The following is a 16,476-nucleotide window of genomic DNA, read 5'->3' on the forward strand; positions in this document are numbered from 1 at the left end:
AAAAAAAAAAAATTTTTTTTATCTGCGATTGGTTAAATCCACAGATGTGGAGCCCACAGAGGGGGAGAGCCCATTGTACTCATCTATAAAAGTAAATCAACACTTACAGTATACAAAATGGCACGAGAGTTTAAAGCTTAATGGCATTTTAAACTTTAAGAAACCTACATGTTCTTTATGATAAAATACATTTTGTTCTACTACTAAATCAATTTAGAAGACCCGTTGATGAGAGAAATAACCTACACCACTCCAATTCTTTTTCCCTAGGAGAGTTTTTATTAACTTCCTATGGGACCACCTCTGGCGTGTCAAGATGGTTCATCATTTTTCAAGTGCTACCTGGCTGCTTAACCCACTTACATGAACTAGGACTTAAGGCACAGACGATGATACCGAAAACCTTCAAATTCCTTCATGTTAAAAATAGAAAAAGAAAATAGACAAGTAAACAATGCCTAAACTCCTAACCCAATTTCAAAAACATTAAAGTCACTCATGTTGACAGTAACTTCTCTCTTCATCTTAGTTACCACTAAAAAAGTGCCAGGCGTTTCAATTATGAGTCATCCTCTGAGCATGCTTAACCCCTTTACACTGAGGCTCATGACAATCTGTAATACCTCAAAGACTACAGGATTTGTAATGAGAAAATACTGTGTGGAGCATGCCTGCTTTTAACTTAGCGCACTGTCAAGTGCTTACGCACAGTGGCAGAGTCCTCTGTTCTCCTGAACACTCTGGGCAGCCTGACAAGCACTTAAATACTTAGTGATTGATTAGTGGATGGTAAATCTCTACTGCAACACTTGACTATAAAGACAATGGTTTTCTGCAGCTCAGTCTCCACAGCGGCAGTGCTAGTTAAGGCTGCTGCTGAAACACAGAGGAGAGCCTGAGCGGGATGTTGTATTCTTCAGGGAAAGAAAAAGTGGAGCTCTATTTTGACCACTTACTCCAATCGTTATTCTAGAAACTGACAAGGTAATGCTACAAACTTTCAGTGGTAAATCACACAGAATCTCCTAGAAAAAGGCTAATTACATGTTTCTTTTAAAACTATATGTAGTTGCTAGCCAATCATTAGGTATTTAAGTGAAATCGTATGCTTATTTTGTCTTTATTGTTCATAATGAAAAACAAAATCGGGCAACCCCTTCGGGTCCCCTCCCACTGTGGGAGCTTTTCTGTCCTCTCAATAAATCCTGCTTTCTAAAAAATAAATACATAAAAATCATGATATGATATTTAAAACAAACAATAACAAAAACCATAACTCATTATTGTGGCATCAAGCAGTGATAAAAACTCATCTCATACGTCACAGCCCTGATCTCCTCACCCCTGTGGTCAAGGCCCCGTGGTTTCAGCTGGACACCCCACATCAATATCCCACCAGTCCCACACACTCAACATTTCCAAACTTCATGTCCAAACCCCCCTGCCCTCTAAATTAAGGAATGAAGTACACATCCAGGCAACATCCCCTAGTCAGCTCTGCCCCCCCCATGCCTCCTTCTCATCTCTTGTCTCCCTCTGTGAAATGCCTACAGAAGCCAGTTCCTTCCTCTCTTCCTCCCACTGCCACTGTCCTAGCTGAGAAGTCCCACATCATCCACTGTCAAGTGACTTTCATTCCCGCTCTCCTTCACGCTCATCTAATCAGCTCTCAAATCCTAGTGGTTACCAACCACATAAACTCTTCGGAGAGCAGTGAGATTAGTCTGATTCTAACTGCTCTATGTTTCAATATGTGCTTTTGATGGCTATTATAGTTGAGAAATAAATATCCCAATGCTCTACTGATTTAAGTGGAAGGAGTGCCGGGCTCGGTGGCTCAGCCTGTAATCCCAGCAATTTGGGAGGCCGAGGTGAGTGGATTGCCTGAGCCCGCAGGTTCGAGATCCGCCTGGGCAACTTGACGAGACCTCATCTCTACAACAAATCAAAAATTAGCCGGGCGTGGTAGTGCACACCTATAGTTCCAGCTACTTGGAAGGCTGAGGCGGAAGGATCGCCAGAGCCCAGCAGGTCGAGGCTGCGGTGGCCGGGAGTGGCCATTGCACTCCAGTCTGGGTGACAGAGTGAGACTCCAACTCAAAAAAAATAAAAAAATAAAAAATAAATGTAAGGAGTGCTATACTTACTAAATCAGGGGACTCATGTTTCAATTCCAAATACTAAATTCCACAATTTAGTGTTTGTTTTCATTTCCCAAATGCTGACTTTTTCAGACTTGCTTGGCTTTCATTCTATCATTAGTTAACATCTCAAAGCACAATAGAAAGTTAAGCATGGTTCACAATTTTTTAAAAAACTGATATATATGTACGTATCTATGGTAGGCTTCAAGTGGTCTTTGTGATTTTTTTTTTTTGAGTTGGAGTCTCACTCTATCGCCCAGACTGGAGTGCAGTGGCCGCTTCCAGCCACCGCAGCCTCGACCTGCTGAGCGCCGGCGATCCTTCTGCCTCAGCCTTCCAAGTAGCCGAATTACAGGCATGCGCTACCACGCCCGGCTGATTTTTTTAAATTTATTGTAGAGATGAGGTCTCGCTGCCCAGGCGGGTCTCGAACCTGCAGGCTCAGGCAATCCACTCACCTCAGCCTCCCAAAGGCGTGGGATTACAGGCTAAGCCACCGAGCCCAGCTTGTGATAATTTCAAAACATTTTTTGCCAACCTCCTGTCAGTGTGATTACTTGATTGGTTATATAGATTTTGTTTTATAATAGGGCTGACAGTGAGCTCAAACTAGGTAAACTATCAGCTGTGCTATGTTGTTTATTCTCAGTGACATTATTAACATCAGACATTATTAACATTAGACTTAAAGTCACTGTCTTTTTTTAAAAAAACAAACCTTTTTTTAAGAGCAGTTTTGGGTCACAGCAAAAGTGAGAAGAAGCTATAGAGAGTTCCCACATATGTCCTGCCCCAACACATGTATTTAATTACAGTGTGGTAAGTCCACAATGGAGAACTTGACCCTACTGAAGGGTGCGGGGTGAAGGGTGGACTCAGGAGAGGCTAGAAGACGTGACTTGGAGCAAAGTTCTGATACAGGAAAAGTCATCACGGCAAAGGGAGAACAGAAGCCAGTAGAACAGACTTTCCCGTGGTAGAAAGACATCTGACCCTCGAGATGAAAGCTCTGTGCCCTAACACAGATGGCAGAGGGAAGAGCAGGGAAAGGAGAGATGGAGACGTAACAGGGGCAGACCACACAGGGCCCCATGGGCCCTAGTAAGGGCTTTCACCCAAAAAGCTGGGAAAAGTCATAAACAGGGAATAACAAAATCACTTCAAAATGCTCAATGAACAGTGAATGAACAAAAATAAACACCAATAAGTGGCAGAACAGACACAATTTGATCTTGGAGAAATTTTAAGAAAATAACAAAGAAGGTACTCTGGCATTTGCTATTCCACAATAAGAGAAGAAAGAGATAATGGTCATCATTCTTACCTTTCCATCAAAGAAATGATGGTTAAACATGTTATAATGGCAAAAGCTATCTTCCATATAAAACTGTGAATACCTGTAAAATAATTTATTATGGGAGTTACTTGCCCAATCACAGCATTACAGTAAATAAATATAAACTAAATTTTAAAACAATGAAATCACACATTTCATAAAATAAATTTCATCATTATTTAGTTTTTTTAAATAATACTTCCCCAAAATTTCAGGGAATCTGTACCAATGAATAAATAACAAACTTAAATTATCTTCACAAATTTGATAAACCAGTAGCAAAGTTACAGAATATTCACATGTAAAACACATACTTGTATGTTCCTATGGGCAGAAGATGAACATAAACAATTGGGTTACTGACAGATTATTATGCAATTTAAACTTCCGATGGGCTGGCAATTCAAATGCATCCCTCATGGTTAATAATCTTTTTTTTTTTAGTAGTAGTCTCACTCTGTTGCAGTGCCATACTCATGGCCACAGCATCCTTGACCTGCCGGACTCAGATGATCCTTCTGCCTCAGCCTTCCAAGTAGCTGGAGCTACAGGTGTTTGTCACCACAGCCAGCTAATTTTTTTATTTATTGTAGAGATGAGGGCTTGTCAAGTTGCCCAGGTTGGTCTTGAACGCCTGGACTCAGGCAATCCTCTCGCCTCTGTCTCTCAAAGTGCTAGGATTACAGGGATGAACCACCGTGCCTGGCAATGGTTAATAATTTTAGGGAAAATACTAAATCAACATTTCTGCTCAACAGCTGTTAATTATTTTCTTCAGCAGTTAACAAAAAACATTTAATACAAAGTTTTTCTTATCTAATGCAAAATAGTTTAATAAAATATGCTTCTCAATATAAACGAAAAAGAAATATGTGCATTTCATATTTAATGAATTAGTGTCAGGAAAAAGGAATATTTTACTGATTGATTTTGTTTTTCTAACATACTACTTTAACATGCCATCAGCTAATGAAAATGTGGTACATACACACTGTAGAATACTATTCAACCACCAAGAAAAATGAAATAATGTCTTTGGCAGCAACTTGGATAGAACTGGAGAACATCACCCTAAGTGAATTAACTCAGGAACAGAAAACCAAACACCACATGTTCTCACTTATAAGTGGAAGCTAAACTAAGGCTCTGCAAAGACATAGAGCATGGAAAAAAGGACACTGTTGACTCAGAAGGCAGAGGGGCGAAGAGGAGGAGGAACAAAAAAAATCACTTATCCGGTACAAGGTATCCAGTTGGGAATAATGGGTGCACTTAAGGCCCAGACCAAAACTATTTGTACCCTCCAAAGCTACTGAAAATTTTTTAAAAATGCCATCAGCAATGAATGAGTACCAGCTCTGGGTATTGACATTTTATAAATTTTTGCTAACTTCCTGTTGCAGTACCATGCTCATGGCCACAGCAGCCTTGACCTGCCGGACTTAGATGATCCTTCCGCCTCAGCCTTCCAAGTAGCTGGAACTACACGTGTTTGTCACAACAGCCAGCTAATTTTTTTATTTATTGTAGAGATGAGGGCTCTAGAGATGCACTAGGAAAAATTCATACCATACTATGATTTAAATTTGCATTTGACTAGTTACAAAACTGAGTTTTCTTTTTTTTTTTTTTGAGTTGGAGTCTCACTCTGTCGCCCAGACTGGAGTGCAGTGGCTGCTCCCGGCCACTGCAGCCTCAACCTGCTGGGCTCCGGTGATCCTTCCGCCTCAGCCTTCCAAGTAGCCAGAATTACAGGCATGCACTACCACGCCCGGCTGATTTTTTGATTTAGTGTAGAGATGAGGTCTCGCTGCCCAGGCAAGTTTTCTATATTCATTGATTGCATTTGTACTGTCTTGTTTTCCCCGTTTATGTATATGGGTCTTAAAGTCTTTCCTGCTGATTTTTGAGGTTTCCACACAATATAGAAAACTCTTGGCTATCAATAAAATATAGAACTTTGACTATTTTGTTATAAATAATCCACATATGAAACACCACCCTTCTTGGGAATTCATAACCTAGTGGAAAGTCTGAAACAATCAGAGGCACATCCTGACTATCTGACTTCTTGAACTAAATCATGATGTTGGCAGCTCCATTGCTTGTGCTTCTACTCTCATTATCTTCTACTATCTGTGACTGAGTTACCATCCATGGTGTTCCATATAACGAACAGCACTGGGCTAGCCTCCTCCCATCATACAGTGGTTAAGAGCAGAGGCCTTCTAGTCAGGTGGTCCGGCTTGCAACTATGGTCTCCTTCCTATTCGCCGTATAATCGTAGAAAGTTATTTAGCTTTTCTGAGCCTCAGTTTCTTCATCTAAAAAATGGGGAAATAATAGTTTCTGCCTCTCAGGACTTATTAAGAATTAAATAAGGTATGTAAATTGCTTAATATAATGCCAGCGACATAGCATATATACTAAAATATTAAGTATAGTTATTTTAAGAAATATCAGCTATAAAGCTTTATGTCTTAATGCCCCTAATACTAGGGAATTATGTTTATGTTCACCAAAATATAATCTAAACCTACTTCTTGTTCTGTGGAGATGGAAGAATTGCTACTTCCTGTTCTCAGTACAATATCCTTCAATATCATTTAGGACACTGTTAGCACATCTGCTGATTTCATAAAACATAAGCTCGCACTGAAGAAATAAAAGGTTCAGATAATAGAAAAATATTCAATTAAACTTCAAATGACTGAGTTTTTGGAAATTTTACCAATATTAGTAACATGGATCAAGAATTATTTGAGGGTTTTCTTTCCTGCATTGCTTCATATGAGCAAAGGAAAAATACTATAGTCCCTTTTTAACTTAATTCCCATTTTTTTTCATTGCTTCATAAAGACACAATAGTCATTTTTAAAAGTCAGAAAAGAAAATTTGGTTTACATAAAATTCATCACAGAACACCTGTTCAAAGCATTCTGGGCAGCAGTGTGCACAACCAGAGAGAGAAGAAAGCCAAGATTTCAGTTCTAAGTTTCCATCAAATACAAACAAGGGAGCATAATTACTCATATTTTTAAATTATGAAAAATCACTCAACATTGCTCTCTTAAAATGAAATTGGCCACAAAGAATTATTCTCTCCATTGAATAAGGCAAACAAAACCAATCAGAAACGCAAGCACTTGAAAAGTGCTCAAAAGGACATTCATTTAATTTGGCCATTCATTCTCTTTAAATGAGAGTCAGTTACCAAGTGTGAAACATGCTCTACACACAGGAAATGTAATCAAGAGTTGAATAAAATTAGTTCATGAAATGAACCTAAGAAATCCATTTTTTTGACATAACTTTATTTGGATAATAGTTTGCCAAATAGAGTTTCACATCTTTCATGCTAAAATTAGATCATATAGAAATCCGATTTAGCAAATGTTAACTTCACATCTTACACCCCCTAGAAAGGATATTTATAGCGTATCTCCAGAGAACACTGGAGTTTGAAGCAGTTTTGCAGCCTTAGATAGATCTTTTTTTGTCTTGATTCAGAGTCTCACACTGTTGCCCAGGCTGGAGTGTGAGTGCAGTGGCACACTCACAACCACTGCAGCCACGGCCTGCTGGGCTCGGGCGATCTTTCTACCTCAGCCAGCCAGAACCACAGGTGCGCACCACCACACCTGGCTAATTTTTAAAATTTATTGTAGAGACAAGGTCTCGCCAAGTTGCCCAGGCTGGTCTTGAAGCCCTGGCCTCAGGCAATTCTCTAGTCTCTGCCTCCCAAAGTGCTGGGATTACAGGCGTGAGCCACCACACCTGGCTGGATAGACCTTTTGTAAGGCAACAAGAAAGCAAAGCAAAAGTGCCAAAACTGACTATTTTGCCACTCTATACTATGCAGGAATTTCTTTCCTGATTTAACTGTGATTTAATTTATTTCCAGATTTAATTTATCTTGGGAAGAAATCTGAATCAACCACACACTCATTCACACTGTAAATACAGGCAACAGCCAGAGCATGCTGGCACTAACCAGTCTCAATAAACCAACTCTGTCTAACACCTAATGTTCACCCTCTACAGAAATGACTCAGTAACAGACTATAAAGAAACTAAGCTCTGACATCCCCAATAGAACACCATCAGGTTTTGTTTGCAATGCACACACAGAAGCGTATAGACATGAAAAGAAAATAAGTATCACTAAGTTTCATAAGTTATAAAATAACCTTATCCATATCCCCCACCCCCTACTCTGACCAGGAGATTTATTTCAACTACTCCTGCAAGAAAGGGGAAACTACAAGGCATGGCATTAAAGGCAAAATAGTTGAGGACCATGTACAACTTTCAAATTAAAAGTAAATCAGGCAAGATGAAAAGAGTACTGGAGATCAATTACAAACAAAATGAATGTACTTAGCACTACTAAACTATATACTTAAAAGTGATTAGTATTGTAAATGTTATATATATACCCTTAAACAACACTGGGTTGGGGTGCCAACTCTCTTCCCCTGCACAGTCTAAAATACTTAAAAAAAAAAAAATAAGACAAGGTCTTGCTCTGTCATCCAGGCTGAAGTAGAGTGGCATAAGCATAGTTCACTGCAACCTTAAACCCCTGGGTTTACATAACCCTCCTGCCTCAGTCTCCTGAGTGGCTGGGACTACAGGCATGCACCACCACACTCAGTTAATTTTTTTTTTTAAATTTATTTTGAGTTGGAGTCTCACTCACTCTGTCGCCCAGACTGAAGTGCAGTGGCTGCTCCCGGCCACCACAGCCTCGACCTGCTGGGCTCTGGCGATCCTTCCACCTCAGCCTTCCAAGTAGCCGGAATTACAGGCACGCACTATCACACCCGGCTAATTTTTTTGATTTATTGTGGAGACAAGGTCTCGCCTGCCCAGTCAGGTCTCGAACCCACAGGCTCAGGCAATCCACTCACCTCAGCCTCCCAAAGGCGCGGGATTACAGGCTGAGCCACCGAGCCTGGCTTAATTTTTAAACATTTTTTTGTAGAGATAGTATCTCGCTGTGTTGCCCAGGTTGGTCTCTAACCCATGCCTAAAGCAATTCTCTGCCTCAGCCTCCTGAAGTGCTAGGATTACAGACATGGGCCACTGAGCCTAACCTGAGAACAATTTTTTTTTTTTTTTTGAGACAGTGTCTCACTCTGTGGTTCAGGCTGGAATGAATTAGCATGATCATGACTCATCACAACTTCAACATTCTGGGCTCAAGTGATCCTCCTGCCTCAGCCTCCTGAGTAGCTAGGACTACTGGTGTGCATGACCATGCCTGGCTAATTTTTAAAAATTTTTTATAGAGAGAGGATCCTGCTATGTTTCCCAGGCTAGAGGAATACCTTCTACTGATGACTGAGAACCTTATCAACAACATAAACAGTTGATTAGCACATATTTTGTATGTGCATTATATATTATATTCTTACAATAAAGTTAGCTAGAGAAAAGAAAATGTTATTTAAAAATCATAAGGGAGAGAAAATATATTTACTATTCACTAAGTGGAAGTGGATTGTCGTAGATAGCCGGGCTTGGTATGGCTCAACCTGTAATCCCGCGCCTTTGGGAGGCTGAGGTGAGTGGATTGCCTGAGCCCACGGGTTCGAGACCCGCGTAGGCAGGCGAGACCTCGTCTCTACAATAAATCAAAAAAATTAGCCGGGTGTGGTAGCACATGCCTGTAGTTCCTGCTACTTGGAAGGCTGAAGTGGAAGGATCACCGGAGCAGCGGAGCCCAGCAGGTCGAGGCTGCGGTGGCCGGGAGCGGCCACTGCACTCCAGTCTGGGTGACAGAGTGAGACTCCAACTCAAAAAAAAAAAAAAAACAGATCTTCATCCTCATGTTGAGTAGGCTTAGGAGAAGGAGAAAGAGGAGAGCTTGGTCTTGCTGTCTCAGGGATGGCACAGGCAGAGGAAAATCCACTCATAAGTGAAACTGAGCAGTCCAAACCCATGGTGCTCAAGCATCAAGTGTATTTTTGCATAATTTTTTAAAAAAGTAAATAAGAACAGTAGCAATAACACAATAAAATGAAATTAAGGAAATAATTTCATTTATAATAGCATCAAAAAGAATAAAACATTTAGAAATAAATTTTACAAAAGAAGAACAAGACTCGGACACTGAAAATTAAAAAATATTACTTAAAGAAATTAAAGAAGACCTAAATAAATGGAAAGACATGTCATGTTCATAAACTGGAAGCATAATATTAAGTTGGCAATACTCCTCCCCAAATTGATCAACAAGTTCAATGCAATCTTTACAAAAAAATCCCAGCTGGCTTTTTTGCAGAAATTGACAAGAGGATCCTGACATTCATATGGAAATGCAAGAAACCAGAACAGCCATTGTTCTTAAAAAAGAAAAACAAAATAGGAAGAATCATACTTCCTGATTTCAAAATTTACTATAAAGCAACAGTAATCAAGATTGTGTGAGACTGGCATAAAGATAAACACAGATCAACGGAACAGAAGTTAGAGTCCAGAAATAAGCCCACACATTTGTGATCATTAGATTTTAACAAGGGACCCAGAAAACTCAATGGGAAAAGAATAGTACTTTCAACAAATGGAACTGGGGCAAATGGTTATCCACAAGAAAAGAATGAAGCTGAACCCTTACTTCATATGGTATATAAAAATCAGTTCAGCCGGGCTCGGTGGCTCAGCCTGTAATCCCGCGCCTTGGGAGTCTGAGGTGAGTGGATTGTCTGAGCCCGCAGGTTCGAGACCCGCCTGGGCAACTTGGCGAGACCTCATCCCTACAATAAATCAAAAAATCAGCTAGGCATGGTAGCGCGTGCCTGTAGTTCCAGCTACTTGGAAGGCTAAGGTGGAAGGATCACTGGAGCCCAGCAGGTCAAGGCTGCGGTGGCCGGGAACGGCCACTGCACTCCAGTCTGGGCGACAGAGTGAGACTCCAACTCAAAAAAAAAAAAAACAAAAATCAGTTCAAAATAGTAAAAGACAAAAATGTAATTGCAAAAATTATAAAACTCTTAGAAGAAAACATAGGTATAAATACTTATGAGCTTGGATTAGGCAAGAGTTTCTTAGATATGACACCTTAAAAATAAGCTAACAAAGAATAGAAAGAAAAACTGAACTTCATCTAAAGTGAAAAGACAACTCACAGAATGGGAGAAAATATCTGCAAATCATATACTCTGGAGACTAGACCCTGATACTAGACCCTGGGTCTAGTCTCCAGAGTATATTAAGAACTCTCAATTCAACAACAAAAATGCAAATAACCAATTTTAAAATGGGCAAAGGACTGCACAGACATTTCTCCAAAAAGATACACAAATACTCCATAAACACATGAAAAAATGTTCAACAGCATGAGCCACCAGTGGAATGCAAAACATAACCATCGAGATGGCACTTCAAAAATACAGACAACAGTAAATATTGGCAAGGATCTGGGAAGACTGTAGCCCTCACACATTCCTGATGTTCTCATCTATTGAACCTTGGAAAATAGTGTAGCAGTTCCAAGTTAAACATAAGGTTACTCTATGATCCAGCAGTCCCACTTCTAGGCATAGCTATTATGGGCTGAATTGTGTCTCCCCCAAAATCATTACATTGAAGCCCTAGCCACCAGTACTTCAGAATATGACTACTTGGAAACAACCTTTAAGTTAAAATGAGACCATGAATGTGAGCCCTCTTCCAGTGTGACTGGTGTCCTTATAAGCAGAGAAACTTGGACACAAAAAGACAGCAGGGATGTGTACACACAGAGAAAAGATCTTGTGAGGAGACAGTGAGAAGGCAACCATCTGCAAGCCAAGAGGCCTCAAGAGAAACCAAACCGCTAAAACCTTGACCATGCACTTACAGCCTCCAGAACTATGAGAATTCTGCTGTTTAAGCCACCTAGTCTGAGGTATCTTATTGTGGCAGCCTCAGCAGACTCACACGTACCCAAGAGACCTGAAAACCTATCTTAACATAAAACTTAAACACAAACGTTCACAGCAGCAATATTCATAATAGCCAAAAAGCAGAAACAACTCAAATATTTATCAACTGATATACAGAGTTTAAAAATATGATCTGACCACACAATGGAATATTATTCAGCCATAAAAAGGCATGAAGTACTAATACATGCTACAATATGGACGAACCTTAAAAGCATTATGCTAAGTGAAAGAAATCAGACAGAAAAGGCCACATATTGTATGAGTCCACTTACATAAAATACCTAGAATAGGCAAATTCATAAAGATGGAAAGTAGACTGGCTGCCAAAAGATACGGAGTACAAGAAATGAGAAGTGTTTCTTTTGAAGGCGACAAAAATGTTCTGGAATTAGATAGTGATGATGGTTACACAACTTGTGAATACACAGAAAACCAATGCTTTATGTATAGAAACTCAATTTTTAAAAATAAATAAATAAATATCACTTCTCAGTCTTTTGGCTAAGATCAAGTGTAGTATCTGTTCTTATCAATTTAAAAAAGAAATATAGGCCAGGCACAGTGGCTAAGCCTGTAATCCCAGCACTTTGGGAGGCCAAGGCGAGAGGATTGCCTAAGCCCAGGGGTTCGAGACCAGGCTGGGCAAATTAACGAGACTTAGTCTCTACAATAAATCAAAAAATTAGCCAGGCATGGTGGTGTGCATCTGTGGTTTCAGCTACTTGGAAGGCTGAGGCAGAAGGATCACCTTAGCCTAGCAGGTCAAGGCTGAGGTGACCATGAGAGTGTCTCTGCACTCCAGTATGGGCGACAGAGTGAGACTCCAAGAAAAAAAAAGAAGAAGAAATATGCCTGAAGTATGGCAAGTGGAAAAAAAAAGACTACATGAGTTTTTTTTTTTAATGTATATATGCATTCAAAAAGCGTAAAAAGCCAAAATCCATAATGTTTCTATGACAGAATTAAAGATAATTTTTCCTTAAAAAAGAAAAAGTAAGCCAAGAATCTTTGCAATTTGAGGAAGTTCTCTGAAATGACACACTATTTGTCCTAGTCTCTTTCTCTATAAATCTGTTCACTACAACTAGCTTGAAAAAAGCTTGTCTTGGCCGGGTTCAGTGGCCCATGCCTATAATCCCAGTACTCTGAAAGGTCGAGCCGAGAGGATTGCTTGAGCCAGGAGTTAGAGACCAGCCTATGCAACATAGCAAGACTTCATCTCTAAAAAAAAAATCAAAAAAATTAGCCAGTCATGGTGGCGCGTACCTGTAGTCCCAGATACTCAGGAGGTTGAGGCAGAAGCATCCCCTGAGTCCAGGAGGCTGAAGATGTGGGGAACTGTGATCATGCCACTGTACTCCAGCCTGGACAACAGAGTGTGACCCTGACTCAGAAAAAACAACCCCCCCCAAAAAAACCTTCTCTTTAATGAAATCAGAATCATCATATAACTTATAATATAAATTTTTTAAAAATCATTAGAAAGATTAACATTCTACCATTTTCATTGAAGTAAATACGCCAAAGGTAGAAATCTGAGTGTTGCTGAGAACTGTATATACTGTCTTGAATAACTCAGTTATGGATATCTGATTTCTTGTCTCTACAGAACGTACATCCCCACTAAAAGAGTGGGGATGTTTTCTGTGGAGATTCTACTCCAGGTGGTTGGTCAGGAAGTGACCAGAGTACCCTATCTGCCAGGCCACAGTGACAGTTCTGCAGTTCTGGAACAGGCATGTGACCCAGTCAAGTTCATCAGAGTATTCCCTGGAGTTTTGCTTTTGGAGCTCTCCAGAAGGACTGCCTCTTTCTACTGGGCAGTATGTGGAGACTAGATAAGCTTCAAGCTGCTGCCACCAACATCCCTGGCAGTATGAAGGAAGCTGTCTGTAGAACAAAGCCAATACACAGAAAAAGACAGAGTCTAACAACATCATGTGGGGCCCACCATCTCAACTGGACTAATGCCTGCTGTATCCTAGACCCCAGTAATAGGAACCAATAAATCTTCTTTTATGGGAATGAATTCCTGGGACTCCAGTGAAAGATTCCTAACTGACATGAGTGTCTTATTCTAAATGTATAAATAACCTAGAAACCAGTTATTAATTCATCTGAAAACCCTTGGGGAACAAGGCAGGGGGATACAGGGAGAAAGGGATAGAGAGAAGGATGACAAGAGACAAAGGGACCATTTAAGATGGACCAATATACAAGTTCCAAAGCAAAGTTCTCTCCAAAGGATAACTTAGTTTTTAGAGCCAGACTGCCTGGGCTTGAATTCTGGCTTGGCCACTTATGAACTAGGACTTTCTTTAAGAAGTCTGTATTATCCTTTTGCCAAGGATCACTCATGTCAAGTAGAAGTTAGTAAGCTGTGCTAGCCCTAGGAATGAGAAAGTGTGGTAATTTCCAAGTAATGTAGCTGCTTATGTTAGACAACCTAAAGTTGACATGGAAATTTAAAGAAAAATAAAATATAAGACTATACTTTTAAATGTGATTATTTTATACTTTAAAAATCTGCCTGCCTTGTTTTTAGGGAGAGAAAGCATATTTAGTTTCATAGATTCTCTCCAACAAATACTGAAATACTTGACTCTGTCAAGTCTAAATAACAATAGTCAAAAAGTCTGATTCCTTCAATACACGAGAGAACATGTAAAAGATACTGAGAACACAGTGTCTTATAAATTCGTGAACTCCTAGAATTCAAACAATTATAGAAACTAGGAAGAGCACTTTGAGACTACAGAATTACAGAGACAACAGATGGATGTATTTACCATCTGTGTTATAAATCAGAGGTCTCTATCTTCTGAATTACATCAGAGGGGGGATCCAAGGTGTATTCCCACTCTTTCTCATCCCATTTGTCCCAACACATCAGACGCCATTTAATTCTTCTCCTCTCCCACAGAGCCTAACTGCTGACTATTCCTCTGTCTTGGGGCCTGTCTATTCCTAGTTAGCACTGCCTTCACTTCAGGCTATATCTAGACAAAGACAATCTGCACACCATACAGTAAAATATATTAAGAGATGTCTTATCACACTTCAAAGATCTGATGATGGAACAAAATCCTGGAAATCTGATTAAGTATGAGGCAGTTCAGAATCATATCTGAACATAATATATGAGAAGAAACTTTACTCAGTAGGAATTCATCTCTAAGTTAAAAGCCAAAGACTAGACACATTCATTGAGAAAACCTAGGAAGCACACTAGAAAAAAAGCAATTGATGGCTTAACTGAAATACAAAAGGTTACATGTTGAATTTAGAGGACTAAAAAAGTGCCTCACAATCAGTTATTAATACATGTTAAAGAGCTGTAGCCGGGCTCGGTGGCTCAGCCTGTAATCCCGGGCCTTTGGGAGGCTGAGGTGAGTGGATTGCCTGAGCCTGTGGGTTTGAGACCCGCCTGGGCAGCGAGACCTCATCTCTACAATAAATCAAAAAATCAGCCGGGCTTGGTAGCGCATGCCTGTAATTCTGGCTACTTGGAAGGCTGAGGTGGAAGGATCGCTGGAGCCCAGCAGGTTGAGGCTGCGATGGCCTGGAGTGGCCACTGCACTCCAGTCTGGGCGACGGAGTGAGACTCCAACTCAAAAAAAAAAAAAAAAAAAAGAGTTGTAAAAGATTATCAACAAAAAAAAAAGAGAGAAAAATGGGTAGGGCACAGTGGCTCAGCCTGTAATCCCAGCACTTTGGGAGGCTGAGGTGAGAGGACTGCCTGAGCCTGGGGGTTAAAGACGAGCCTGGGTAACTTGGTGAGATCTTGTCTCTACAATGAATCACAAAAACTAGCTGCGTGTGGTGGTATGCATCTGTAGTTCCAGCTACTTGGAATGCTGAGGCAGAAGGATCGCCTGAGTCCAGCAGGTCGAGGCTGCGGTCCACTGCACTCCAACCTGGGCGATAAAGAGTGAGATGCCATTTTTTTTTAAAGGAGAAAAACATTTAAAAGAAACAGGAGACAATGAAGGGAAATAAGTACATATTTTGTAAACCTACCGAGAATCAATATCCAATAAAAGGCTTTTAATGCCAGACTTCTTGTCACCTGATGCTGTCAGCCTGATCAGCTCATGCAACCTAAAGCAATTAGTGAAAGCAAATTTAATAAGAAATTACAAATGTCACAGACAACAAGCAAACAAAAAACAAACCTATCAATGTTTTTCTAATATTTCTGATATGTCAGTGACACGCTGAAGAGCATTTGGCAGATATAACCAAAGTTTCAGTTGTACAAATATTTTTTAAAGAGCAGAACTTATCTGAAACAGAGAAGTCTAAAATTACAAACAATTTAGGAGTCAAATCAGAAAGAATCTCCTATCATATATCAGAAAGAAATCTATAAAGATGTCTCTCTCAAATGAAACATGGGTTACAAACTCCTTAAGAAAGGAACCAAGCCTTACTCTCCTTTGAATACTCAAAGCTCTATGTTGTACCCTGCACACAGTAAGTAACTACTCAATAAATCTTCTTAACTGTTTCAGGAATGGTGATAAGAGTATTTTTTTTTTTTAAATCATATAACATACCTCGGTGTTCCTACACACAGTACTCTTCTGAATCCAAGGGTGGAAAGTAGGTCTACCAAGAACTGACAGGTCCTGTCAGCAAACAGATACTGGGCATTTGTCTTCTTATTTTCCAGTGGATAAAGGAGTCGACTGGGCCTTCTCAACTGGGTGACAGAAATATTACCCATGACCTGATGATCACCATGACTCCCCCAGTCTTCGGGTAATAGCAACTGCTGACACCGTTGACAAAACTTTCTCTGAGTCAAAGGCAACTCAATAAACTTCAAGTACCTTCAAGACACAATAAAACACAAAGGAACATATTTTAAGTTTGCTGATTTAAAGACAATGTGTTTTGCTATTTTTAGTAACCAAAAAGTTTTCTTACTTCCTATAGATCACTGTGTAAAGAAGCAAGGTAAGAAAAATCTGTGGAATGTTGGCTAGAATTTATGTCTTGCTGCATACCTACGAAGTGGAGAAGAATCAGCAATTTCAAAAGGATTGAGATACTCCAA

General features: G+C 40.0%; 1 protein-coding gene across 1 annotated transcript in view; it reads right to left on the minus strand.

Annotated features, from left to right (window-relative positions):
- ZCCHC4 (zinc finger CCHC-type containing 4) overlaps positions 1 to 16,476 on the minus strand; it is a 51,592-nt gene that overhangs the window by 19,897 nt on the left and 15,219 nt on the right. The window contains exons 4-6 of the mRNA XM_008059448.2: positions 15,974 to 16,249; positions 15,435 to 15,515; positions 3,469 to 3,541 (exon numbers count right to left, since the gene is read on the minus strand). Of these exons, the coding sequence (XP_008057639.1) occupies positions 3,469 to 3,541; positions 15,435 to 15,515; positions 15,974 to 16,249 (430 nt within the window). The remainder of the gene's footprint in view (positions 1 to 3,468; positions 3,542 to 15,434; positions 15,516 to 15,973; positions 16,250 to 16,476) is intronic.

This window comes from Carlito syrichta, unplaced genomic scaffold, assembly GCF_000164805.1.
Source record: "Carlito syrichta isolate Samal-C Ts95f unplaced genomic scaffold, Tarsius_syrichta-2.0.1 Scaffold304090, whole genome shotgun sequence".
NCBI classification, from domain to species: Eukaryota; Metazoa; Chordata; class Mammalia; order Primates; family Tarsiidae; genus Carlito; species Carlito syrichta.